The sequence below is a fragment of the Cricetulus griseus genome, chromosome 3 (genome assembly GCF_003668045.3).
Source record: "Cricetulus griseus strain 17A/GY chromosome 3, alternate assembly CriGri-PICRH-1.0, whole genome shotgun sequence".
Lineage (NCBI taxonomy): Eukaryota > Metazoa > Chordata > Mammalia > Rodentia > Cricetidae > Cricetulus > Cricetulus griseus.
Genome location: NC_048596.1, coordinates 211477228 through 211504735, shown reverse-complemented (window position 1 = coordinate 211504735; position 27508 = coordinate 211477228). Strand labels below are relative to the sequence as shown.

Here is a 27508-nt window from a genome sequence, read left to right as displayed (position 1 = left end):
AAGACATCCCATTGGGACTGAGTGTTCCAAAGCTTCTCTGTGGGTATAGTAGAGTGTCATTAGGAGTAATTTTATTGCTATGCTCCTTTAGCAGAATAATAGTAGTAGGTTTTCCCCTAGGGCCACAACCTATCTATTTTTAGGTTCTTGGCCACTTAGCAGTGTCAGGTATGGATACCATCTCATGGAGTGGACCTCACATGATTAATTTGAGGGGGTGTTGAGGCAGGGTCTCACTGTATAACTCAGATGGTCCTGGAATTCATTATGAAGACCAGGTTGGCTTCAAACTCTTTGTGAGTTTGAAGCCTCTGCCTTCTGAGTGTTGGATTCAAAGGAGTTCAACACTATGCCCCATTACGTCATTAATTTTAATGTCCTACAAAAGCCATTGTTATTTTCTCCTTACCTCATGTGTTATTTAGAATATCCAAGCTTGGTTAGGTACATGGTGTTCTATGCTAGGCAGAGTTTCATGTTTTGTATTTTATAATGTTTATGCCTCCTACTCCATTTGGTCCTCCTAGAAAATTAACAAGGCAAGAACCACTATTTCATAAATGAACAAAAGGAAAAACTTAACTTCTAATACATCTAATTACCTTAAATCTGGGAGAGCATCCAATTACTCCATCTTCAGCTATCTCTTCCTTATCCACAAAGTAAGCAGTGATAACTCTCTTGCATTGTTGCCAGGGAGATCAGGGACCATGTGAAAAAGCATGATGTAGTGAATACTTGTAGGCTGGACCATTCATTATCACAGCCTGAGGCACTGCAACATTGGTAATTGTTTTCATGAGTCCTCTCTTTGCACATGAACACTCTGAATAAAGTCATGCCCTTTTCTTAATAATTTAGGAAAAACTGGTAGAAGCTTTTCCATTTCTGAAGGACAATAAGCAAGATCAGTCAATAACTCAACACCTTCTATATGACCATCTGGAAGTCTGCATAGAAATACATAGAAATACACCCTCTCTATTAATGAACTCTGTGTAGGAAGGTAGCTCTTGTCTTTGGGTTCATGGATGTTCAGGAATAAACCACAGCCCACAATCCACAGTGTGGACTGAAAGTCTTAGCACAAAGACTTTTCCAACTGACTAGCATTTTGCTGGGGCTTTATGCAGGCAACTTTGTATGACTTTCTAAAACTATCACTTACCAAAATAATTTCAAAATAAAATCGTCATACCAAACCCTCAGCTTGGTTCAACAGCTCTCACCCAGGGGTCGGTGTCTTCTGCTGCACTGACACTCAGAGCCACGTCATATTGGTACTGGTGGTTACTGTGAGGTTATGGACTGTGTAAATGTGAAAAGCATACATTTATGCTATAGAGATCCTGGTAGGTCAGGCATAAAGGATGCAAAGCTGCCATGCAGAGGACTTCTAGAAAAGCTATGACAGACAGCTACAAATCCTCAGAAAAGCCTGCTGGTAGCTCCACCACATATGGGCAGGCAGAGAGTGTCTGTGCTACATCTGGAGCCCCTTCTGTTTGCTGCCTGATAGCCATAAGGACTCTGAACTATGGCTCATATGAGAAGTCTTTAGCCAGCTTGCTATTTTATTAAAATGCTACCCAGGCTGAATGTACATTTCTAAAGCATGGTTTCTCTGCATGTGAACCTGAGTCTACCAGCATCATAATCACCTGGGCGCACGTTAGAAATGCAGCTTTCTATGTATTTGTCTACATATCATTTCTCTCCCACGTTAACATAGGAGAAGACCTGGAGCATAAGCTGTTCCATCACCTTGGCACACCAGATCATAAATAATATCTGCACATTGTAAGTGCTTATAGATACTTGTTCAAAATCTTCATTCTTCAACTCTGTGAAGCCAAGGAATTCACATTTTAAAGTAGTACTTTAGTGATTCTTAGGCATGCTAAATATTAGGCATTGGTATCCCAAAGTAACTCAGTGAATTCTGGGATCTCAAAAGGGAAAGGTTACACCTTTCCCAGTCTTGTTCAGGCAACCATATTGTTGAGATTTCATGGGTGCACTTCCCCTGACAGGTCTAGAAGACACTATCTAGCAGCAGGCATCCTGGGCTTCTGCCCTTACAATCTTTCTGCCTCCTCTTCTGAGATTTTCCTGGAGCCTTGAGTGTGGGGGTTGCATTGCAGGTGTATCAAATGGAGTTGGGCATCCCACTGTCACTTACTCTCTACATTTCCACCAGTTAGAGATCTTATTAATAGTTCTATCTCTTGCAAAAAGGAACTTCTTTGATGAGGGGAGTATATGTACTTAAGAGCAACACTAAATGGGCTCAGCAGGTTGTATTTACATGTGTGCATGCGTGTAAAGAAAAGATCTTGAATTTGGGAGTATGAGAGACGACGGGGGGGGGGTGGAGTCAGAGGAGAGAGGGAAGGTGGAAGTAATGTAGATACAGTGCCCATGTATGAAGTTCTCCAAACAAAGTGAAATTAATAAAAAGTGATGTAAGGTTTTGTGTCCACAGCCCCACGATGTCTGTCTGGAGTGACATCAGTATTCCCAGATTACACTATGGAAATAAAATAGGAAGTGAATTCTGAATTCTGCATTCACTGCTCTTTCCCAGGCAGGTTTGGGTGATAACTGGTTCCTGAAAGCAGTATGTTATCATCAGAGAGGATAACTTTCCTCAGTTTTTCCTCAGAGATGTGGCCACTGAAAGACTACCCATCCATGTCCAATAGATGGTCCCACACCCATTCGCATAGAGGCAGCACAAAGTGGACTTGGTGGGTTAGAAAAAATAGGAGAGCACATGAAGCTGGGAGGGAAAATAGGTGACGGTGAAGAGGGAGGAACTGGAGGGGTGATAATGGAAGGTGACTTTGATCAAAACAAATTAGATATGTGTACAACAGTCTCAAACAATTAAAAAATAATCTAACCTTAACAAATAGCATCACTAAGTGTGTGGTCCCTTTAAATTTGTTCTGTAAGTTTTATGTTTATTTTAGTTATAATCCATGCCCGTTTGTGTCAGGTGGTCATTTCCCCCCTCAGCCTACTCCTCATATGATAAATGAAATGAGACTACAGCCAGTCCTTGAGGTCGTTCCCAGTTCTAATGCACCCCAACTCTTGACTACTCAGTGACAGCTGAATGGTTTATATGGAACAAAATATCCTGATGTAATTTGATGAGCAAATGGTGATTACCAACCCACCCCATACTTTCCCAATTTAGACAAACTAGAGAAATTTAAGAGATGTGTAACCAGTTTCTAAGGGTTTTCTTTGAAGTCCCATGCTTACCTGCAAAACACTATGGTGGTTTTAACATGCTTAAAACTTTCTGACTCTGAAGTTTGAACAGTTCATTGAATGCAGGGTGGGACAGTCTGTGATCCAGGACACAGCTCCATCAATGATGGGTCACAACCTCATCTGGGGATCACTTCACTGTCGGGGGTGGTCGTGAAAAATCTGACAATAGTAAAATGTTTCTGGCTGTGCAAGGAGCAAAAGTTAATTCAAAATCACCATGTAGTGATTCCAAGACATTTCTAGCAGCACCCACTCAGTTGTATTCTGCAATTTCACTGCAGACTTGGTTCTGAATGGGCAACCAGCACACTTGGCTCAGTACATGCCTTCGTGTTATACAATACCAACAACCATCACCTGCAACAACCTGGCTGAGATTTAAGGCTATTGTATGCTATGAATTTCGATGCTTTGACTGTGCATACAAGATTTTCTGCTACTGTAGAAACTTAAATGGCACAATTACAGAAAACAAAGATTTTAACAGTTTCCTTTTGTCATTATTCATTATACAAGTATCAGATTGGTATCTCTCTGGACTGTATGTTAGAATGATTAATTTTTTAATTCCTATTATAAACACATCTGTCCACTCTGGAAACCTCTGAAGATGATCTACATCCTGCAGCATAAAACATTCATCCAACATCTAATTCTTTGTGTGAAATTAAACAGGCACATGCATCTCAATGGTATGCATGTTTGCTGTCATCTTTAACAAACGGTGAAATTATATGCATGCCAAGAACTAATGTAAGTGTCTGGCTAGGTAAATCATTCAGTCTAAAGTACTTGTCTTTCAAACACAAGAGTTCCACCCCCAGAACTCAGGTTTAAAGTTAGGCCTTGTGGGTGAGACTGAGGCAAGCAAATGCCTGGGACTTACTGGCCAGTCAGCCTAGCCTACTTGGAGAGTTCCAGGCCAAGGAAAGACCCTACCTCAAAAGGAACCGTGACTGGAACCTGAGAACTGGCCTCCACAGACATGCATATGCACAAGCATGTATACCTATAAACATGTGCACCTGTGCACACGTGAGCATGAAAACACATGCATACTCACATGTAAATAAGATAAAATTGATTTCTTTGATTTCTTATCAGTAAATATTTAACTAATTTAGGGTGTAAAATGCTTGTGAGAGCTCATTCCCAGCCTCATTTCCCTGTCTCACACGAGTCTGGAAGATGGGATGCTCTGTCCTTGCAGACATGCTCTTCACAGCAATATGCCCATAGTGCCTTTTGCTAAATTCTAACCTGGCAATCCAATCCCCAGTCCATTACTGTTGCCTGGGTGATTGCATATGAATCACTTTGTTCTGGCAGAACCACCTAAGCCAGTGGTTCCCAAAGCTTTGAGATGTAATGACTGCTGTGCATTCCAACTGTTTTGTCCAGCTGCTTCTTCTTCTTTTTTTTAAATCTGTAATGAAGTTGGAAAAAAACTGTAACTGACATACCCTCCACAGAATATTCAGATTATTTTAAAGACGAAAGAAATGTGAGAGTGTTAATTAACCTGTAATAAAAATCACATAGTTTTGGGAAGATGCTAGAAGGCACAATAAAGCAGCCCATGGTCACTATGTGTTTAGATCCACAGGGGCTAACATACCAAGTCCCAGTCACTGCTCATTGAATGCCAGTAACATCCCCACCCAATTTTTGTATTATACACTCTCTGTCCTTACTTTTTCAAAAGTATCTTTATAAAACTTAGATTAATGATCCCAATGGGGAAAGTTACCAACCTTAGAAAGTATTTTACCACCCACATCTCCTTCCAACTATTTTATTGTTTTTTTTTATTTTCCTTTGGAATCTTAAAACAGAAATATCACACCACATTACAATAATCTCAGCAATGACTATGTGTCTATCACACACCAAGCCTTTAAAAATATTTTTGCATTTGTTAAGTTATTGAATTGCTTAATCCTAATAACTAACTATAACTACTATCATTTTCCAGGAATACTTGGCATCATATAACTTATTCTAGAAATAATTTCTCATGATTATCATAATGTTGAATTTTAGTCTAGGAAAGAAATGGTGTCAGAATGCAATGATGCGTCCTCATCTGGTGCCTTCCTATTTGACTGATTATCATAGTAAGCAAAGAGGTAGCTCTGTCCCTTGGGAAAGAGATCTATTGGGAATAACATGATGTTTCTTCTTCATGTGCTTTTCTATCTGAGTGTTTGAAATGAATCCCTGGGTTTTGACTTGCTTCATGCTTTCAGGCTTTAAGGGTATATAGGCGATTTGGGAATCACCCAAATGTCTCAGAATGGATTCTCTCTTCTTGGTGTTCCATCAAAAACAAAAAACAAAAACAAAAAAAACTGTAGATCCATTCATTTGGAGTGATTTTTTTTCTAAAGTGGAAATTGGTAGTGATTTTTTTTCTTAATTTCTCTTTCATTGCCAAAAGTCTTGTTCCCAACTAGAACTGTTTCAAATCAATTAAAAGGATGCATTTTAGCAGTCTGTGGGCAAAGAAGAGGGGCAGTGTGACCATTTTACCAAGGACATGGTGTGGTCAGGTGTCTCTCAAACACTCTATGAAATGAAATGGTTCTATGTCATGCTGGTAGACAAATGCATTTGTTTCTGTCTCCAGGGACAGCCAAAGAGCTGTCTTAACTGAGCACTGGTTAATGAGTTGGAGTCTACCACCTTGAGGCTCCTGACACTGTAAAGACAGCAAAGAAAACTAGCCCAGAAAAACCCACATATATTCCTTTTTCCTTACAGAGGGAAAATGATCCCATCTGATCTTGAAAGAAGAATCCTTGAAGTCAAACAGAAAGTAAGTTTTTGTAGGGATCTCTTCACCCATGGCAATATGTATTTTTATTTGTAACCAAGAAAAAGACTTTTAGGCTTTGTTTTTAATAAAAGGATCCAAACCCCAGTCTCCAAGCTTTAACATGAATATGAATTTTTTCACACAATCATCATATTGGTCTCTGAGTATATGTATGTGTATGTGTACATGTATGTGATGTGTGTGTGTGTGTGTGTGTGTGTGTGTGTGTGTGTACTTTAGAAAAGTTTAAACTGCTGAGTAGATAATCTATACAGAGACAGATTTCTAAAGCCCCCCCCCCACACACACACACACATGCTGCACAGCTAAGAACTGGCATGTTCATGCAACATGTGAGTGACTGTCACCTGGAGTTCTGAGAGGACCATGCTAAACTACACATCTGATCTGAAGCACAAATTTAGAACTCTTTTAGCAATAATAAGACAGGCTGGGGATATGACTCAGTTGGGAGAGTGCTTGTTTAGCTTGCAAAAAGCCCTGGGTTGACCCCCAGTATCCATAAAGTAAGTGTGGTCGAGGCAAAAGAATCAGAAGTTCAAAGTCATCCTCAGCTAGATGTGGAGTCTGAGGTCATTTTGGAAGATATGACATTATGTCCCAAAAATACAAAACAAAATAACAATGTCATCAAAGAATATGTCCTTGGACAGTTCGCAAGTCAGAGATTGCTTTGAGAATTCTGTTTAACTTTTAGTAGGTAAAGGGTTTGATGTCTGATTTAGCAGTAGATATAATTACTGTGCTTAGCAGTAATCATTTATTTTCATATGTCTTGTTTCCTTCCTACAGCTTTCTTGTATTAGAAAGGTGACTCGTAATATAAACCATAAGATTAAACCTTTGCTGCCACCTAAAGACAAACTCTGAAACATCAAGGTCTATGAACCAACAGGATGGTCAGGACAGCATAGAGAGACTGCGCAGAGTTGATTGTATCTACGATATTCTTACACCCTTTTGTAGTCATGTCCTACTATTTAAATCAAGTTTCATGTTGCCATGGCTTGGAGAATGCTTAGCCCATGTGAGCTCCCCTCTAAGCTCACCTGAGCTAGTCCACATAGGAGCATGGGCTTGTCCGAGCCTGCTCTCAATCCATCCTTCCCACTTGGACATGCTAAGGGATGTTAAATCGGGTGTTTAGGTGTAAAGAAGAAGAAGGAGCAGAAAATGAGCAAAGAAAATAAGAAGAGTCATTCAGTCTACCTGGAGTATGCAATGGCTTGGGGACAACACTGCAAACCTCCAATGCAGCAAAGCCAGTGCTGCTAACTGCTGCTGTCACAGGGCAGCTATTGGGTGCAGTGGAGTGGAGAGTTCAGAATCTTAGAGGAGTCATTGGTTTAGTCAATCTATAGTGCTGACAACTCTTCTGATGGTTAAAACCAATGCAGGTGGTGGGGAGAGTGCTTATGTTTTTAATTGGTTCACTAAAAGAAGCTTCGGATCAAGGATATGTGATCAAGGTAGAGTTTTAGTTGGGTGTGGAGGTAGGGGAAGGAGGGGAGGGAGAGGAAACTGAGATTGACATGTTAAACAACCTTGTTTCTAATTCAAATAAAAAAGAAGCAGCTTCGGATCCTGGTGCTGTGGCCATGCCTGCAGCGCCAGCAGTCAAGAGACTGAGCTGGGAAGATTGTCACATACTGAGACTAGTCTTGGAACATACCAAGTTCCAAGTGAGACTGGGCAAGGCCTTGTCTCAAAATTTGAAATGCGTAAATAAACCCAGAGGCACTGTTTACACAACTGGGCTTTCTTGCTTTTGTAGGGATTTGTTCCTTTCCTTGTGAGCGCCACAGCTGGAACCACTGTGTATGGGGCTTTTGATCCCCTCTTGGCTGTTGCTGACATTTGCAAAAAGTATAAGATCTGGATGCACGTGGATGTAAGTACCACTCAGTGAATACCCATTAAATACCTCTGCACAGTTTTTAGATTAGACTCATGAAATACTATTTGCATCCTGCCTCTCTCTCTCTCTCTCTCTCTCTCTCTCTCTCTCTCTCTCTCTCTCTCTCTCTCTCTCTCTCTCTCTCTCTCTCTCTCATATTTAGATTTTAAAGATTTCAGAGGTACAGAACTTACACAGTGTATAATATTAGTCAGAAACAGCCTGATTATGCATGAAGGTTCCCAACATGAAAATATTGACATGCCTAGTACTTGACCTTGGTTCTGAATTTATTGATCCATAATGTCCCTGGCTAAAATCCACCCCCACAACACATACAGTCACACATATGCAGATCTCCCTTATAGGTATAATCTGGATTTACATTTGCAACAAAACTCCACAGTATTATAAAACTCAAGTTCAAGTTAGATAATCATGTCTTTGGTGGGCAAAAAGCAGTCCTAACAACTTACTAGGAAGTATGAATTACCAAATTTCCAATGTGTTTAGTAAACTAAGAAGCCGAACTATATTAGAGATATGTTAACACAAAGTTCAATGACACCAAAATTTAAAGAAAGAACACCAGCATTTTCTAATGAAAAATATGTCCATTTTTACAAGGGGGAACTGAATGGATTTAAATTGAGTGTGTTACTTGATGGTGTGGCTTGAAGATCAGTTACTATCTGCAAAGTACTTGCTAATGATCCATGGCCAGATAAAATATTTGTAATAAATAACCAACCACAAACCATCACCACTCAGCACGATGTTTAGTTCAACTGATCTTTGTTGTTACAATATTTTCTTCATAAGGATGTGGTAAGTTGTTACACATTCAGGTGCAAACTCCTTATGCTGCCCTAAGCTAAAACTGTAAGTAGCATTGACCTGGGTCATTCTGGCTTTCAACATGGAACCTGTTTAATGGTTCCCCAGCCCATCTTATCTACTCCATCTGTGTCAGTCATGGGCTTTCTCATTCTGAGAGCATGGACCTTCCAAGGGAACAGCTTAAAAACTGCAGGAAGGGCTGGAAAGGTGATCTTTCTCCTGCTCATGCAGACTGGGAAAATATGTCTCTAATTTGACTCCATAATTATAAACGTATGACATATAAATGTAAGATAGATTCTGAAACTTCCCACCTTGACATTTAAAGACCTCACATTAGGAGAAGGTGGTCCACTGCCCCAATCTACATGGAACTGTGAAGGTCATTTTCATACTATGACATTCCCATTAAAATGGAAGACACCAAACTAGAAATCTAGGCTTCGAAAAGGTAATGCATTCTTCCTTGTCTGTTTTGTCATTTCAGGCAGCTTGGGGTGGAGGATTACTGATGTCCCGGAAACACAAATGGAAGCTGAGCGGGGTGGAGAGGTACGTGGAATTTCCTAGTCTATAATGTAGCTTGTTAAAAGCTATACAAAGGACAATGGCATTCCACTTCTAAGGAAGTCTTGGGATGCCAGCATGCCCACTCTGCCTGTACTTGTGAGCCTTGCCTATGTGTAACTACAAGAAGAAGAAGAAGAAGAAGAAGAAGAAGAAGAAGAAGAAGAAGAAGAAGAAGAAGAAGAAGAAGAAGAAGAAGAAGAAGAAAAAGAAGAAAAAGAAGGATCAAATCCCATATCAAGTAACTGAAGGAAAGTCACTTCCAGAAATGGGGGTTTATCTCTAGGGTTCATTCCTGGCATCTTTGAATCCACTGCCATGATTTAAAAAACCTGCCTGTCCACATTTTTCTAGGGAGATGTATAGCTTCCACGATACCATAAGAATAACATCCATGGCTTTAAGGAAAGCAGTAAATACAGTAAATAGTTTTCTCAAAGCAGGCAAACACTTTGTCCTTTGTAATGCTGAAAGTTAATGTTTGGCATTAGATACAGTCAGCTGAGATGAAGCAAGACATGCCAGTGATTTTATACTCCTGGCTTCATCCCACAGCAACCCTTTTCTGACATAGCTCTGATTGATGCATTAAGTAGCTCTTGCTTGGGGTGGGTGCAGCAGACCATTGAGAAAGGCTGCAAAGCACAAAGGAAGTAATGTTTGATTAGCATAAAACACACCGAAGTCAGGGGCGGGGTGCAGAATACAAAATATGGTGGCTTCAGGCTGTGGTTCTGAGCCACAGGCAAAGGGTAAATGGTTCTCCCATCACAACACAGCAAGTCAACCAGGTCAGCAGGTCAGCTACAGTTGTGAGTTCTGCCACTCCAGACCACAGAGAAAGCCATAATTCATCAGAGGCTGACAATTGCCTACCATGCCCTGCCAAGCAGCCAGATGCTTCCCAGGAAAAGCTTCACCCTGGCTCTGCCCCTGGACATTTTGGCACAAGTTCTGTGTCAGGACCAGGGAAGAGGCTTCAGGAGCTTGGGAGCATCTGTCAGCATGCAGAGAGCCCAGACCAGAGAGTATCTGTGTAAGACTAGGCCAGCTCAGGCTTACATGGACAGAAGCCGTGAGTGTGGGAGAAGGGGAGGAAGCAGTCAAGGATAGAGCCAAGAGTGTCCTTTTTGAATTGGCAGAAATAAGGCTAAGGAAGAGTTGGGGCAGAGCAGTCAAGCCTTATTTCAGGGGATGACTGTCCCTGACTCTGCTTCCTGGAGCCCTGGCCTCGACACAGCAGGGTTAAGTCACTAGCACTGCCCTTGTTCTGACTACATGGTCCATGGAGAGGAAAGATGAGAGCAGCAGTGCTTCCACCTGAGCTTGGCTAGAACCCTGGTATTGTACATGCCTACCCAGAACTGAACTGGTGTGCTTTCAGAATGGGCCAGTGAGTGCACAGCCCCTTCCGTTCTGTGACTGTTTCTGACCAAGTGTAAGCATCTTTCATACACCCTTTAATGCCACTTCATTTGGCAAGTGCTGAGGACCATGGAGCACCCCGCCACCACCACTTAAAAGCTCACTAAATTACCTACTTGGAGCCTCAGGAAAATAAACACCCACACGCTTTTGTACTGAAGACTGTTATTTGAGAGAAACACTCAGACTGTTCATCTTGGAACACAGAGTCCTCCGTGTTCCTATTGCTACAATTCTCAAAACTAAGTTATGATTAAATTTGCCAAGTGGAATAGCCAAGGATGGAATACTCAGAAATCAGGGCACTGCCATGTCGTGCTCTGAGCACATGTAGCAGATGGTAACATCCTACAGCATTCTTAGCATGCTGTGCACGTTCTTTGGTGAATATGGTCACAGAATCTGTGGAAATTGCTGGAGCACAATGTGTGGGGGCTTAATTTTAGGAAAGAAATGGGACTCCTTTGGAGAAATAACTTTTCTCTAAGTATCACAAGCCAAAGTTTAGGACTCACTCTAAGGGGAAAAGAAATCCATGGTCCGTTCTTGCCCTCTGAGGTTTCAGGGCATACCTAAGGGACATTCTCACAGCATAATGGCCCAACACTATCAACATCCTCTTTGGGAACAAACCTAATCCTTCAGATGACTCTCTTTCTTGCTAGCACTGCCTTTGCTGGAGCCAGTGTAGCTGAAATGGGCTGCTAGGAACCCAGGTACTCAAGAGTATGTCTGACACTGTAGCTGTCTGCTCTTCCAGGGGACTTCAGGACTCGCTGAGAGTTTCCACGAAACAGAAGCTGCATCAGCAATTGCCTTGGACCCCACTTGAGAGCCAAGGCAAGCCTGCTGATAACAGAGATGGAGGAAGAAATGGTCCTTCCTAGGAAGGTCATTCCAGAAAGCATGTGCCAAGCATCAGCATGGTGGCTCAGCATCATCCAGTGAGGGGCAGAAATGAAAGAAGGGTATTCCAGCTGGAGAGCAGAGATGTTTAAATGTCCTCGGAGAAAGTTAGGCCCAGTCTGGGTAGAGGGTAGAGTGTGTTTGTGGCCCTCTGTGTGGAGGTAGAGCAGCAAACTGGTAGAAATACAGAAGACCTGTCCAAGGAGTTGGCAGATTATCTGGCACAATTATAAGTCCCAAGGGTGTTGTCCAAATGCCATGAACTGCTGAGCTGGATTGTTCACTGGCTTAAGTAAGATTTCCAGTATAGTAAGTGTCCTCTAATCAGCCAGATTACACCTGTCATTCATCATTATTTCCCGAGGTCCTCACACCTTGAGGGGTAAGGGGAACAGCAAGCTAGGGCAACTTGGACTCAGCTGCTATGAGCTGTTCCACTGCCTTACTTCCTTCCTCCTGTGGGTTTCTTTATACAAAGGTCATACTGTAGCCCTCATCCCAAAGACCTTCATAATCTTGGCAAGCGTTGAGCTTGCTTAATGAATATGGAATTCTTGGCAGCAACAGTTGCTTTCTCTGGGTACTGGGAAGGGCTGGGTCGGAGCAGTGCAGTGGGAGTGAAGGGGAGAAGTTAAAGGAAGTTGAATGTGTCTGAAGAAATACTTTAAGGATCTGGATGTAGGGACAAATAAAATTAAACAAAGTGAAGCCAAGAAAGAGGCAATGGCATGATGGTCCCAAGAGTAGAGTAGAATACTCAGAGAACAAGAAATAATCTGGTGTTATAGAATGCATAAAGGAAGGGAAGAGATGTAGACTGAACACAGAGGTCACCCCGGGACATCCCCAATCATGTGCTGCAGTTTGCAATTTGAACTATAGGGAAAGACCATAAACAAAACTGTAAAATAATCCCCATGCCCTGGGGTGAGGGAGAGTCAGTTAAGACTATCCAGATTAAGTTAATAATAATGATAATTATTAAAGAAATATGAACCATGGTTCTAATGTAGTGTAAGTCCCTGAGCTGTGCCTCTTAGAACCACAGTCACTGAAAGAACGTAGAGTTTCATTTGAATGAGGACAAGATTTATTAGAAACTCTGCTGTAAGGTAGATGTAGACAACCATGCCCATATTCCAAGTACTCAGGGGGCTGAGACATGAGGATAACAACTTTGAATCTTTATAGGCTTTGTAGTGAGACCCTGTTTCAAAGAGAAAATAAAGGAAGGGAAGAAGAGGAAGGAAAAGATAGCAGAAGCTCTCTTGTATAGTCATTCTGCTCATCACAGACAGCATCAGGTGAGGGGAGAGATGACTTCAGAGAGTAACTAAAAGTCCCTCTGGAAGGATGCATGTGAGATGTATGTCATGAATTGAGTAGGACAAATGCCATCAAAGAAAGGACAGATGACCAGTGCAGTAATGTTTCCTCATCCAGGCCACTGTGGCAGAGTCAGAAGCAGGGACAATACCATAAGGATGACTCTTATATCTTGTCAACAGTGGCTAAAGAAAGACCCTGAATTCAGTGATCCCAGTCACCCTAAGGGCTCTGAGAACACCATACAGGCAAACATATGCTCTCATTGGAGGTGCAGAGAAAGGAAAGGACACGGAAGCATATTTACCAACCCTGTCTCTGTGAACAGTGGGAGGCTGCAATTCTGTAGATGGAGTGTCATCCTGGAGTATGAGGAAAGGACCATAACCTGGAAACTCTGGTGCCAGGGACAGACCCTCGATAATCTGAGCCTGATGTGTGGTGAGCGATGCTACCACCTAACGTGATTTTTTTTTTTTTAGGGCCAACTCTGTGACATGGAATCCACACAAGATGATGGGTGTCCCTTTGCAGTGCTCAGCTCTCCTGGTTAGAGAGGAGGTATGCTTTCCCTGACTCTGTGGCCAGTTCATGGATGGGAATCTACCTGCTCCCATGCAGTTCATGAACTCTGCTCAGGTCCAGGTGTTCACGTTGTTTCCTCGGAGATCTTCTGAGTCCTTGTTTGGAGGGCAAGAACCTGATGCCTAGCGGGGAGAGAAAACTTAACTCTCAGCCTTGAGAACTGATACCTAGGCTTCATTTGCATGTTTTCTGCAAATCCCTTTCCTCATACTCCCACAACACATTGAGAATGTAAATTTAATCCATCTGTATATGTATTAACCACAAAGAGAATAAGCAATGACCACTTTCACTCAAGATACTTAAATGTGCAAAGTCTGAGATAGAGTGTCACTGTTGGCCTCTGCATCTCCCTTCATGGTGCCAGGATGAGTCATATGTCTTCACTCTTACATTCATCTTGTTATTAAGAACTAAACAAAGAGCCAAGTAAGTATGGGGTTCACATTTGTTATCCTAGCACTGACGCCCAAGCAGGATTGCTGTCAGTCAAGCCTTGCCTAGACTGCAGAGCCAGACCCTGCCCCAAAACAAGCAAAACCGAGCAAATTAAAACAAGAACTAAACCAAGGAACTTCAGTTCCTTCCAATTGAATTTTGTCCTGTTAAAAATCATGATACAAGGTTTTAGGATCATGTCCAAAGCCATTTTTAAATACTTAACTTTACTTGCTTTAACAATATTTCACTTATTTCAGAAAATACAGGTAAATTTAAACTAAGCTAAAATTCTGTTTAGTGATAATATCACCATTGTCTTTAAATATATGCTCCCACAATTTTCTAGGACTGTGTATATTATATATAGATATATTTTGTACATTCTAAATAAAATTGCTACCATGTATCTCATATACTACATTCTATATTTAACATGCTAGGATGAACATGATATTTCAAAACTTTATTTTAATTATCTTTTAATTCTCTATCACATGATACCTAGTTGTTTGACAAAATCCTTAAACATGTGTCTTTATCACTTTTCTGATTATTAATCCCTTTAAGAAGGATTTCTGGGTCAAAGGACATTCTTATTTTATTGATCTTTCATCCCTCTTAATAACTATTAATTTAAGCACCATGCCTTCTGTGTCTTCATCAAATAAATTAATTAAAATCTGGACACAAATTGAAGACAAACTGCCCTACAAAATTTGAGGAATTTTGTAAAGGTAACCCTTGGGACTAGTTTGCAAAGAAACACTCAGTTACTTTATCACCATTACCCTAGCCCATGTACATCTCAGCTACTACTCCAAAACATAAAATAAACCATTGTTAATTATGTCCCAGCCAGATGCTGGTAGTGGTTTGCATTCTATCACAGCAAGCCAAAAAGAGAAATGTAAGTCATGTGAAAACAGGCCAATCTGGATCTGATTGGCCGCCTGCACTGGAAAGATCTGCCCACTGAGGAGTTGATGCCACCCAGGATAGAGCCTTGTGGCTTGGCACCTGACTCATCCCTACTCAAATCACTCGATGACAATTTGAGACGTCAAAGCTCCTATCTGCTTCCGATGGGAGGAAGCTGGAAGGTGGCAGAGTCAGAGCACAGGCTGTGTTTTACAGATTAGGACAGAGAGTCTCATCTGAAAGAGGATGCTGTTAATCGATTTCCTTTCTCATCACTAGGACCAAATACTTGATAGGAGGGGATTTAAGGCAGGGAGGGTTTGTTTTGGCTCACAGTGTGAGATGACCCAGTCAATCACAATAAGGAAGACACAGCCACAGGCCACAGTGTGGCAGTGGCTGACATATCTTACCACCTCCAGTCTCTGCGGAATACAAATGAATAGGCTGAATGTGAGGCTAGGTTATACCCTTAAGGCCTATCCCAGTGAGTCATTTCTTCCTAAAGTTTGCACAGTCTCCCCAAACAGCACTACCATCAAGGGAACCAAGGTTTGAACATGTGCCTATGAAGGGACATCTCACATTCCAAACATAGCATTCTCTCCCTGGCCTCCTCACACTTGTGGCTACCTCATAATGCCAAGTGCAGGCAGTTCAAAAATCACTGTAATCCAGCAGTTTCAACATTGTCCCAAGGTCTCTTCAGAAACTTAAAGCTGTTAATCGTGAGCCACTGAAACCCAAAAGACCCACAACAGCACAGAGTAAGCATTCCTGTTCCAAAGGGGAAGAATGGGGTACAGCAAGGAAAAGCCACATCAAGGGAAGGCTGAGACAGAGCAGGCTACACTTGAGCTTGAGGAGACAGGCTCATCTCATTTACTGCTAAGACTTGTGAAAAGAAAATGGAACTTCAATGGGTACTATACAGGGCCAATAAAAGCAAATCAAAATGTCATTCAAAAAGACCATGATTGAGAAGTGTAAATCCAGCACCCAAAAGTTGGTATCTCTACTAGCCACTGGTTAAGCCCCACCTGCAATGTTTTCACTTCTCTTCATCCCAAATTATATATGGGACCCCACCAAGCGAGACTTCCAACAGTCAGGAACATTACAATTAATATGGGAGGCCCCACACACTGTGAAAGGTACTCTACATGACTCTCTGTTTACTTTTTATACAACCTCATACTACCTGCCCAGGGTAGCACCTCCCCCAGCGGGCTGGTCCTCCAGCATCACCAATCATGAATAAAGAAAATGACCCACAGACTTGCCCATAGGCCAATCTGATGGAGTCATCTTCTCAATTGAGGTTCCTCTTCTCAGATAGATGACTCTAGCTTTTCTGGAGTTGACAAAAAAAACTAACCAGCACACACATTGATACACAGAATTAAAAATAAAAATAATTCAAAGAAAAGAAAGAACTAGGCTAGTTTAATTCTAAGATCCTCTCAAATCCAAGAGCTTATGGTGTTCTGGCCATCTCCTCCCACTCCCCACCCCCCACCTCACACACACACCACTACCACTTCTGGAATACAATGAGTAATGGCATCACACAAAACTGCAGTGAAAATTCTGTGGTGGAAAAAAAATTCAGGTTTCAAAAGGTTGAGATGTAGTGATAAGAGTTTAAAACAAATCCTAATATTCCAAGGGTTTGTTGAAGCCACTAATATTCTGTTATACATTATAATATCTAGACACAAGGCATAAATATATAGGTTCCTAAGTCTATTGAAATGCAAGATTTCCATTTTGTGCAGCACCCACTCATGTATTTGGACTAGTTTGGAACACCGTGATCTATGACTATTTCCTTGCTCAGAACCAGGACATTAACTCACAAAAGACTTGTGCGTAAAAACCTAGACCACTGTTTGCTTCTGCGGACATGGTGACCCTGGTCTGTCATGAAAATCGTGAACTACAAACTAGTATTTCCATTTCAGTAGGAGCTGGTCTGACCCTCCCACCACCACATACTCTTTGAAGTTCTTTCCTTTGGTATGGATGACACCTATTTGTAAACTTTCAATGCCAGGGAAAAACTGGTACCAAGGCTTTTGTGGCCACGAATCAAAGTATAAGCACCTCCTATAATTCTACATCTTATTAATCCATAAGGGGATTTTCTTTTTCAAGTTCAATGTCTTCCTCTTGCTCTCATGCCTACACATCATATTTATTTTATTCTTATTTTCAAAGATAACTACAGAGTCCATGTAATATGAAGCCTGAGCTAAAGGTGAAGCTAATTCTATCGTCTACAGAGTGCCCTGTCTGCATTGCTCTGCGTTTTAGTTAGGATAACTTTTTAAAAAGGTTCTCACTTCTACTTCAGCTCAGTGATCACCTTTTGGTCTTTTCTTCTCTTGTCATGAGTCACAAGAGAAAGAAAAGCAAATGCCAAAGCATTTATAAAATCACAATTGCACAGCAGCTGACAGGAGAGTCAGGAGCCTCCAGAGAATGTGATAAATTGAATCGTGGTGGGGTTTCCAGGAGGAGACTGGCAATGCTATTGTAGCCAGAAGCATGAGTCATTCACCGTTCTTCGGAACAATTGCTTTGCTGCCTATTTCTATATTAGGGGTATGGTGCTTGGGCAGATTCATGGTCACTGCAGGAAAATCTCCTTTGCCATAAGCAACTGAATGTGAAAATGGAGTCTCCAAGCCTGGCCCTTTCGAGAGGAACAGGAGATGGCAAAATCTGCTCATTTAGGTTCAACTCATAATTGCAGTGTCTTTGAGCTTTTTTTTACATTCCAATTTATAAAAATATGAGCAATGAGCTAGCAAATAGCTCAAACTCCAGTAATTACAGAGGAGTGAACGTTCTAGAAGAACCACAGTAATGGTATTTTGAGAACCAGAAAGTTGGGACTGGAGAGATGGCTCAAAAGTTATGATGAGCACTAGCTAATCTTACAGAGGTTTGAGTCCCAGCACCCACATGGCAGCTGGCAATCATTTGTACCTCCGGTTCCAAGGGTTATAACGCCCTTTTCTGTCCTCTTGGGGCACTACAGACACATGGTAGACATACATGCAGGCAAAGTATCCACACACATAAATCTTAAAAATCAAAGAACAGAAGAGTTTCTGAAGCCCCTTCCCCCTTCCTTTTTCTCTTTCTTCTTCTTCCTTTTTAAAAGGTTGGTCTTGGTAGACAACCCTGACTACCTGGAACTCACTAGGTTGACCAAGGTGACCTCAAACTTGCAGCAATCTTCCTACCTCCGCCTCCCAAGTATTGGGTTTCTGAAATATTTGAATTACAACAGAACTAGATTAAGACAATCTCCTAGAAAATGAACATCATATGAACCTTATATATCTATGCATTTTTATAAATGTCACTTCCTAAGAAAACAAAAACGTAAATGTGTCCCTGCTAACCTCTGGTAGCATTCCACCCTGAGCCTTCATCCCACAGAATCAGTCTGTGGTGCTTGCCTGGACAGTCTTGTCCAGTAGTTATTTTTTTTTTAATTCTTGCTGCTTTCTTCTTCCATGAGATACAAAAACATTTGGATCTATGGCTTTTCTTTCTTAGCAATTGCCCCCACAATAGAATGCCAAGGCAGAGTGAAGAGAGTGCCCTGAACTTCCTCTTTGCTTTTGCAGGGACTAATGCAGAGCTGCAACCAGATGCATGCTTCCTACCTCTTTCAGCAAGATAAGCACTATGACCTGTCCTACGACACTGGAGACAAGGCCTTGCAGTGTGGACGCCACGTTGATGTCTTTAAACTATGGCTCATGTGGAGAGCAAAGGTGAGCACAGGCCAGCTGAATGGCGACTAAAGAAAAGAACGTCTATACGACAAAGGTTGTGAAAAGTGGTTGGTGGATGGAAAATTACTCAGGGAATTCTCTTTAATCCTATATCCGCATACCCACAGTCTCCACAGGCAAGAGCACAATGAGGCCCCCTCCTTTGTCTCCTCACAAACCAGTTGTTTCTAAAGCTCTCAACTCAAAAACCCATTTTGATGCATTTGGCAGAGAAGCCTGGTTTTTAAGAGGCACCTCTTACCATTGTCATCCTCATTGTTATTTGTGTCCTCCTCTCCGTCTTGACTGATAATCCATCTCGATGACAAATCACCAGGTAGATTAGTGTGTTTACAGACAGAAACAGGAATGAAAAATGCCACAAATGAGAAAACACTTTTTAAAACTCTAGAAGTGCCTGCCCAGTTCTTTGTGTGGGGTTCTGTGTACCTCAAATTTTACCTAGAGATGATCCTTCTCCTACCAGTGAAGTACTTTCTATAATGGTACAGTACAGACTGGGCCTTTTCTCAGCCTTTTGGAGGCAGACATGTTAAATGCAAGGAGGCTGCTAAGTCAGAGATTATGTTTTTATTAGTTTATTCGTTGACAGTTTCATGCATGTATATAATGCATTCTAGTCACAGGTGTTCCTCCACCCTTTCTTATCCCTCCAAAACCCAAGTCCAAGTCCCACCTTCAAATCTTCTGAGGGATTTCTTGGCTTTGCTTTGTGATTCACTTAGTTTAATTTTGACTGGACTCTCAATTTACATGAAAGAAAGATCACTCCCTCTGCTCAGTAAGCAGAAGGATTGCTGTGAGCTGGGGATCAGCCTGTCTTCAGAGTAGGATCTTGTCTCACAACCATGTAATCATCACAGCCACATTTGCTACGGTTGTTCTTGCAGGGAAAGGTTGACGCCGTGACAGGCATGGCTAGGGAGCTTCAGATGGGATAATTATCCTCACTTCTGGTCTAGGTTGAGGGACTGCACTTATTATTTTGATAACTCTTATCATTTCATCTTGAAAAAATTTGAAGCTTGAAGTTGGAAGCCAAATGGAAAATTTTCCATTTGGATATCCAGACATTTGAAGCTTTGCATAACAAATAGAAAAAAAAAAAGCTCTTAAGTAATGTAGCCGGTGACCTTCCCTTTTTCACCTCTCTCTGAGGTCTTTCATTTTAAAGCTGGGAAAAGCTGGCTTCTTCACCTTCCTGTCAGGGGTTGTCCTACTCTTGCTGTTTGATCCACATCTGATATTTCTTCCACTACCCCCAGGAATTAGGACCTGAAACATGCTTTACATGGGCTGTGTTGTTTCTTCCCTTTGGGGGATGATAAGGCCCTGAATAAAAGGGAAAACATACCCATCTTATCTCCATTATAGTTAGAGTTGCTTCCTCTGGTTCCCATGCTGGGTTAGGTGGTATGCCTGTACCAGTACCAACAGCATTAAATGCTTTGCTGAGATTTCCCTTTGCACTTGTCAAATACAGGTACTAAAGGAGGAAAGGCATTTTAGAAATTAGTTGCTTAGTGTGCCTAGACATTGGTTAAATAGCTCCAGCCCAAGGCTGTTGTACTGTGTTTCATAAGTCCAGACCCAAGGCTTCCAGAACTGTGAAGCAGAAGACTTCAATGGCATATTCACCCAGCTGACATATGAGTCATACTTCATCACAAAGGACAACACCAAAAAGCTAGGCAGAATGACAGGCTTCCCAAGACTCATTTGTTTGATCAACTGACATTCAGTGAGTGCCTGTTTGTTCTTACTGAGCCATTTAGGGAGTTTGGGGATGGATAATTTACAACAAGAGTGGGGGCCAGGCAGGCATTTGGGGGGTCTTGTCTACAGGAAAAGACTAGCCCAGCCCTTCTGTTATTAATGACTTCCATGATTGCATCTATGAGCTGCGGAGGCAAATTTTCCCCTTGAGTAATCAAAATAATTGCCTGGGGAATTAAGCCCTGGGAACAAAAGGAGTCAGCTGTGGGCCCTAGTAATGAAAAGGAACAAATGCACCTGGGGGGTGGGGCGTTAAACAGGAGCCTTCAGCAGAGAAGCCTCCAGGAGTAGTCTCATCTCAGCCTGGCAGAGCTCGAAAGGGCAGGGTGACCCTGGGCAGTCTCCAGGGGACTCATGTCATTCCTTATTTCCAGCTGATAGCTACCCACACACCAGGCCTTCCTAATGCTTTTCCTTCTTCTCTTTCGTAGGGGACTATTGGCTTTGAAGCACATATTGATAAGTGTTTGGAGCTGGCAGAGTATTTGTACAATATCATCAAAAACCGAGAAGGCTATGAAATGGTGTTTGATGGGAAGGTATGTACTCACATTCCAACAATCACCATTGTTGAATCCCCGTATCTTCAGTTCCACTCTTCACCCCTGGTGTTTTCTGATGTCAGTAATGTGCTGTCTAGCTAGGAACCATTACTAAGGCAAGCAATTGATGGTGTGATGGCTCTTTTGAGCTAGAATAAAGATCAGACTCACAAGCAAATCTATAGAATGTGAAAGTGAGACACCCCAAAGGCAATTACTCATTTAAATACAGCAATTATCTTCTGAACCTGAAGAATAAGTACATCCAAATCATCCTTGGAATTTTGAACCAGGTCTGAATCCTACTTTCTTCCTTGTAGCCTCAGCACACAAATGTGTGCTTCTGGTTCGTGCCTCCCAGTTTGCGTGTTCTGGAAGACAATGAAGAGAGAATGAGCCGCCTCTCAAAGGTAGATGCTGACAGTTCCTTTTTTCTATGGACCTTCTTTGTAATAAGAAACTCTTACTGGGGAATACCAGGCTGATGCCTAGACCGATACCCTCTGTGGCTCCCACAGAGCCAAGATGTGCAAAGTCTGTATTTCCTGACTTTTCACAATTCCATTTGCTTGGTTCTAGAGAGAAAGAGTTTATGATGTCTTAAAATTACTGATTGGTTGATAATCTCCACCGACATTTAGAAAGCACCAAGAACTGTCCTCAAAGGTTTCTGGTTTTTGAAAGGAAACAGATACTCACAGTTACAAGGACAAAAGACATTTCATGTATCAGAAATAGAAGGGGGAAAAAAGGCTGCTGTAGGCACTCTTTAGATACCAAGGTCAAGGCTACCCAGGGGAAGTAGCAATAATATTAACAGCTACCACTTACAGTGTGCATTGTGCCCCAGGCTCAACATTTATCATGTTTTAGGTCACTTAAAGTCTCATAACAGAATGTGTGAGTTGATGTGGCCAAGTACTGATTGACAGAGAGAAAATGTAATTTTCCCCAAATTACACAGTAAGTCTGACTCCAGAGCCTAAGTTGCTTTGAGGTCTCCTTTGGTCAGGAAATACTTTTTTTTTTTTTTTTTTACCTTTAATCTCTACCTGCTCCCAATATCTACACATGGGTGAAGTGTGTTTTTGGTATATGCCATCAAGGCATCAAGGTGCTGTAGAAATGGGAAACTAGGGTGATTTATATGCTTGAACTTCAGAAAGTTAGATGCCCTAGGCATTTTTTTTCAGTGACTAGAGGAGGATGGAGGCAGAGCCAGGTTAGGCAGGCATGTACTCCCCACTGCTAAGAATCTCACCATACCTTACTAACCTTCTAGAACAATCCATTCCCTCTATGTAAAGGGAAGAATGGATTCCTGTAGATGAAAAATCCTCAGGAAAATTTTTGGATATTAACATCTGCCCTTTAGCAATCCAGCACCACATTCCTCAGCAGAATGAAATTCAGATGTGGTTTTTAGTTTGTCAGTGTGTGTTGTACATGTTCACGTGTGTCTGCAAATGGACATGTGAGTGCATATTCCCATGTGTGCACCTGCATGTTGGAGAAGGAGCAAAGTTAAATTCTGGACAAGACAAAGCCAAGAACCCACACGAAAGTCAATTGCTGAGATAAAGTACTGAGATGTAGGGGTTTGCAATATAATGAACTTGTGTAGGTTAGGTGGCTTATGGACAACAAGAATTGATTGTCCACAGTTCTGGTGACTGGGAACCCTGAGATCAAGAAGTCAGCAGAATCTGTGTCTGCTGAGGCCCCACTTCTGCATCATTGACAGTCTGCACTGTACCATCCTCTGGCAGAAAGAAAGAAAAACATCTTTCTGGGGACTCATACAAAGGCACAAACTAATAAGGCAGAGCCTCCCAAGAGCCCCATCCTCAATGGGGAGTAGGATGACAACATAGAAATTTAAGGGCACACAGTTTTCAGTCTACAGTGAGCACTTTTCACATACTTTCATGCATGAGGGAAGAGAACATTTACCAAACTTAATGGTGGCTCATGGGCCTTTCCCAAGGGTTCACTGGTAGGGGACAAATATCTGGATAACAGAAGTGGCTATTACTAATTCAAGCATTCATCCTTCGTGAGGATGTCAAAATGAGGATCTAGTAAATGCATTTCCAGCTGCCCAGACAGGCTGCTCCATGCACCACCTCTCCTACTTCTGGTTCCTCTGTTTCATCTTCATCACCATCTTTTTCATTGTTGCTATTCTAGGGATGGAACTCAGGACTTCACACATGCCTGGCAGCTGTCCCACCTCTGAGCTACACTCTAGCCTCTCTTCTAATTATTCTTTTTGTTATGTTGTCTTGTTGCTGTTGTTTCGAGACAGTGGCTCATTATGTAGCCCTGGCTGGCCTAGAGGTCACAGAGACCCGCCTGCCTCTGCCTCCCAAATGCTGGGATTAAAGGTGTGCATCACCATGCCCAGCAATTCTTCATCATCACCTGCATCTCTTTTATCAGCTTTTATAGTTCGCCACTAATTGATTATTTTCAAAAGATCAACAAATGGGTTTAATAGCAAATTGGTAAAGAAGCAATTTGGCAGAATACTTGAGATGCCTTTGTAAAGGTCTGCAAATGAGACTTTTTGGCAAGATTTTAACATTGCAGAATGTCTCTTTGATGACTGTTCTATTTCCCCATTTCATTTCATGCACTTCTAAGATTTAAACACAAAAGCTTTATAACTTATAGTGAAAATGCATTTCCATGATAACTGTATGCTACTTCGTGAATACTAGCCCCTTAGGAAGAAACAAGTGTGTATTTTAATTATGAAGAGGCCTGCTGTGATGTAAGGGATGGTCCCCATTTTCAACTGAATTTCTGACCATGTACATGCCACATAAGTTAAAAGCAAATCTGACTTCTTATTTCTGGCTGTATCAATGTTGTGAACATCAAAGATCAGATGCTATATTTACAAACTCCAGTGGTGAATGCAATGTGAGCAGATCACGAATCTGAGAAGATGCAACTGGAATGTATCTCTTGTCTTAGAGAACTGTTCCTCCCATGCTACTGCCATATCAGAATTCAGAAAGCCTGTTACACTTCCCTGCACTGTTCTAGAGAGCAAAGGAAAGAAAACGTACTGTGCCTATCTTCCCTCAGCTTACAGATGAGGTAGAAAGACACAATTTATCTGTTCATCAGTGGAAGGCCAATTAAAAGATTAGGATATTGTTAGACTTAACAGGTAAGGACCATGTCATTACAACTCAGAAGAAGAAAGATGACAGGCAGAAAATGGTTGGCAGCTTGTGTATCACTGTGGGGGAAATCCTACAGAGTGTTTAGGATGTGGAGTCCTACAGAAGACCTAGTCTGTGGACTAGGAGAGCATGCCACTATAAGACTGATGAAGGCATGGAATGACAAAAATATAGATGGTTCAAGGGATATTTAATAAATTGCTCTTGTCAGAGTTGTAGATTCGTTTTGGTGAGCAGTTGAAGATGAATCCTTGGAGCTGATGACAAAAGACCTTTGTGCCAAGCTAGGGAGCATGAACTCAATTTGAAACAGCAAAGAGAGCCCATGAAGCTGCAATGAACAGGCTAACAGAAATGCTGTGATTTTGTCTGAGATATTCTTCTGTATATGAAGTCTTGTGAACCCAGCTTTTTACTCCTAGATAATTCTTTATAATTCCTCCCTCTCAAAAACACTCATAAGTAAAAGTAATTTTAAAAGAGAATGGAAAGAAACTAGATAAGTTTTGGATCACAGGAAAGTTGTCAGAAGTATGATATCTGTGCTCTCTCTCTCTCTCTCTCTCTCTCTCTCTCTCTCTCTCTCTCTGTGTGTGTGTGTGTGTGTGTGTGTGTGTGTGTGTGTGGTAGTGGGGTGTGCCCTCCTAGGGAGGCCAGAGGAGATACTGGGTGTCTTCCTCTATTGCTCTGTTCTCTTGATACATGGTCACCTGCTGAACCTGAGGCTCACCATTTCAGCTAGGCTGGCAAGTGAACTCCAGGGCCAGCCTGTTTCCTCCCCACAGCACTGGTGTTACTGGCACGTGCAACCACTCCTGGTTTTGTTAGTTGGGTGCTAGGACAACACAGGTCCTCGTGTTTTCAAGAAAGTGCAGTCACCCACCTGAACCATATCTCCAGCCCCTCAGAGGTCCACTACTTTTACTTAGTACCACTACGTGATACTAAGACATGTCCCTCATAATAATTCTATGAACAGTGCTTTCTTTACAATGACTTCACAGTTTCTGGATTGACACTCTCTCTCATCTAGTTCTCTAAACCATTTAGGCCTGGACCAAGACCAGATTCTTCCCATTCCCACCAAACACTAACTAAACAATCAAGGTGGCAAGCACCTGCTAGCCTACTATGCCTTACTCTTATCATACTTAAGGTTTCCAATGTTTTGAGCTGTTTTTATTTTCTGATCCCATGAAAACTTGAAGACATTCCTTTAAGAGAAAACTGTGGTCCCATTTAGCTAAAAGCCAAAATCATGGCTTGCTGTGGGGTCCCTAACCTAAGAGAGGTCCAGAAAAGAATGTCATAGCACTGATGTAGTCTCTCCTACAGGTGGCACCAGTGATTAAAGCCAGAATGATGGAGTATGGGACCACAATGGTCAGTTACCAACCCCTGGGAGACAAGGTCAACTTCTTCCGCATGGTCATCTCAAACCCTGCAGCAACTCACCAAGACATCGACTTCCTCATTGAAGAAATCGAACGCCTGGGACAGGATTTGTAATCACCTCGCTCATCAAACTGTTTAAATTCTCTAGGTAGACAGTTAAGTTGTCACAACTGTGTAAATGTATTTGTAGTTTGTTCCAAAGTAAAACTATTTCTATATTGTGGTGTCACAGTAGAGTACAGTTTAAAAAAATCAAAACCAACAAACATAAAAAAGAAACATCGCTCCTTTTAAAAATCCTTTCTTAAGTTTAGAATACCTCTCTAATAATTAGTGACAAAAGGCTATGTTCTAATCAGTAAGAGAAAGCATAAAGTTGTTATAAGTACTACCCTTTTAATATCATATGCCAACCCAACTTTGCTTTCACTTCAGAGCAGGAGTACTGACTAGTGCCAAATCACCCCTGAATCATAAGAGGTTCTCTGGGTGCCGTGAAAAGGACAAAGTAAATATAAAATGTATGCTGACAATACAAACTCTTGCCTTTTTCATAGTATTAGAAAAAAATTTCTAATTTACCTATAGCAACATTTCAAATGTATTTAAATACATATAATTTTACAAAAAGAAAAATATATATAAAAGAAATCCTATTTTGTAACAACATATAGATTTTATTTTATATGGGTTATATAAACTGCAGGGGCAGATATGAAACCTAAGCCAGATTTATTTCTTTATTTTTTTCTCTCTCTCTTTCTTTTCACAGAGGCACAATAAAACCGTTAGCAAGGTAATTTTAACATAGAAACCCACAAAATTCTTTAAAAGTTTAATAATTTATGTTAGTATATATCATGGCTTATTATAGTCCTAAAGACTATATTTCAAAACAAACACACACACACACACACACACACACACACACACACACACACACACACACAAAGAAACTTCTAAAAACAATTGACCAGATCAACAATTAAGACTCTCTTCCTGTTTAGGCTTTGCACGAGTTGGCCCTAGAATCCCCAGTTTATAAGCCCTGCTTGGTCCCAGATTTGGGCAAGCATGTCTGTCCTGCTTTCCCCTGTAGCCTGATTTGAACAGAAGGTTGATATTAGTTCTTGAAGTGTCTTTTCAAAGCATATTTCTTTTATTAGATCACTTGGATTAATTAGAAAAAACTAAAAATAAAACCTAATCAGCCCTAGCAAGGAGGAGTGTGATGAGCTCAAAATATTAAACCCAGCCATGGGAGATGAGACCTCTGTGTGACAATAATGGCTTCATCCCAAATACCATTCTGCTGCTTTCTGGGGAAAGGGTCATTTGTGTCATGTCTACTCTCTTGTCTGAATTCCTTCTTCATCCACACTTTAAAGTTTCTCCTGCTAGACTCCCTACCTCCAGACCCTCAAGAAGGAATTAATATCCCATGTGGATGTTTTCCTTTTCTGAAATGAGATCCTCATGCGAGCAGTTTCAAGATAGCCTAAGATCCTTTATCTGCCTCCCGTCAAAATCCACAGTGACCAAGATATGCAGAGATCACTAAAACTTAAAATAGTATTTTAAAAGTAAGCTTCTTTCCCTGTCAGCTGTATGGAGAACTATCCATGATAATTTTAGAGTCACATATGACCTAAGTGCTGGTAGGAGAACTATGGCCTTTTACAAACAAATGGCAGGTACCGGTCTGGAAGCATTCTTCCACTCCAAGTGGATGGGCATTTCAAAATTCAGAAAGA

At 41.5% G+C, this 27508-nt stretch overlaps 1 protein-coding gene across 1 annotated transcript in view; it reads left to right on the top strand.

Moving 5' to 3' along the window:
* Gad2 (glutamate decarboxylase 2) overlaps nucleotides 1–26675 on the top strand; it is a 66071-nt gene extending 39396 nt beyond the window's left edge. The window contains exons 9-16 of the mRNA XM_027405346.2: nucleotides 6049–6103; nucleotides 7899–8015; nucleotides 9349–9413; nucleotides 13568–13646; nucleotides 18674–18823; nucleotides 21052–21159; nucleotides 21483–21572; nucleotides 25695–26675. Of these exons, the coding sequence (XP_027261147.1) occupies nucleotides 6049–6103; nucleotides 7899–8015; nucleotides 9349–9413; nucleotides 13568–13646; nucleotides 18674–18823; nucleotides 21052–21159; nucleotides 21483–21572; nucleotides 25695–25868 (838 nt within the window). The 3' untranslated portion in view covers nucleotides 25869–26675. The remainder of the gene's footprint in view (nucleotides 1–6048; nucleotides 6104–7898; nucleotides 8016–9348; nucleotides 9414–13567; nucleotides 13647–18673; nucleotides 18824–21051; nucleotides 21160–21482; nucleotides 21573–25694) is intronic.
* Nucleotides 26676–27508: the final 833 nt, after the last annotated feature.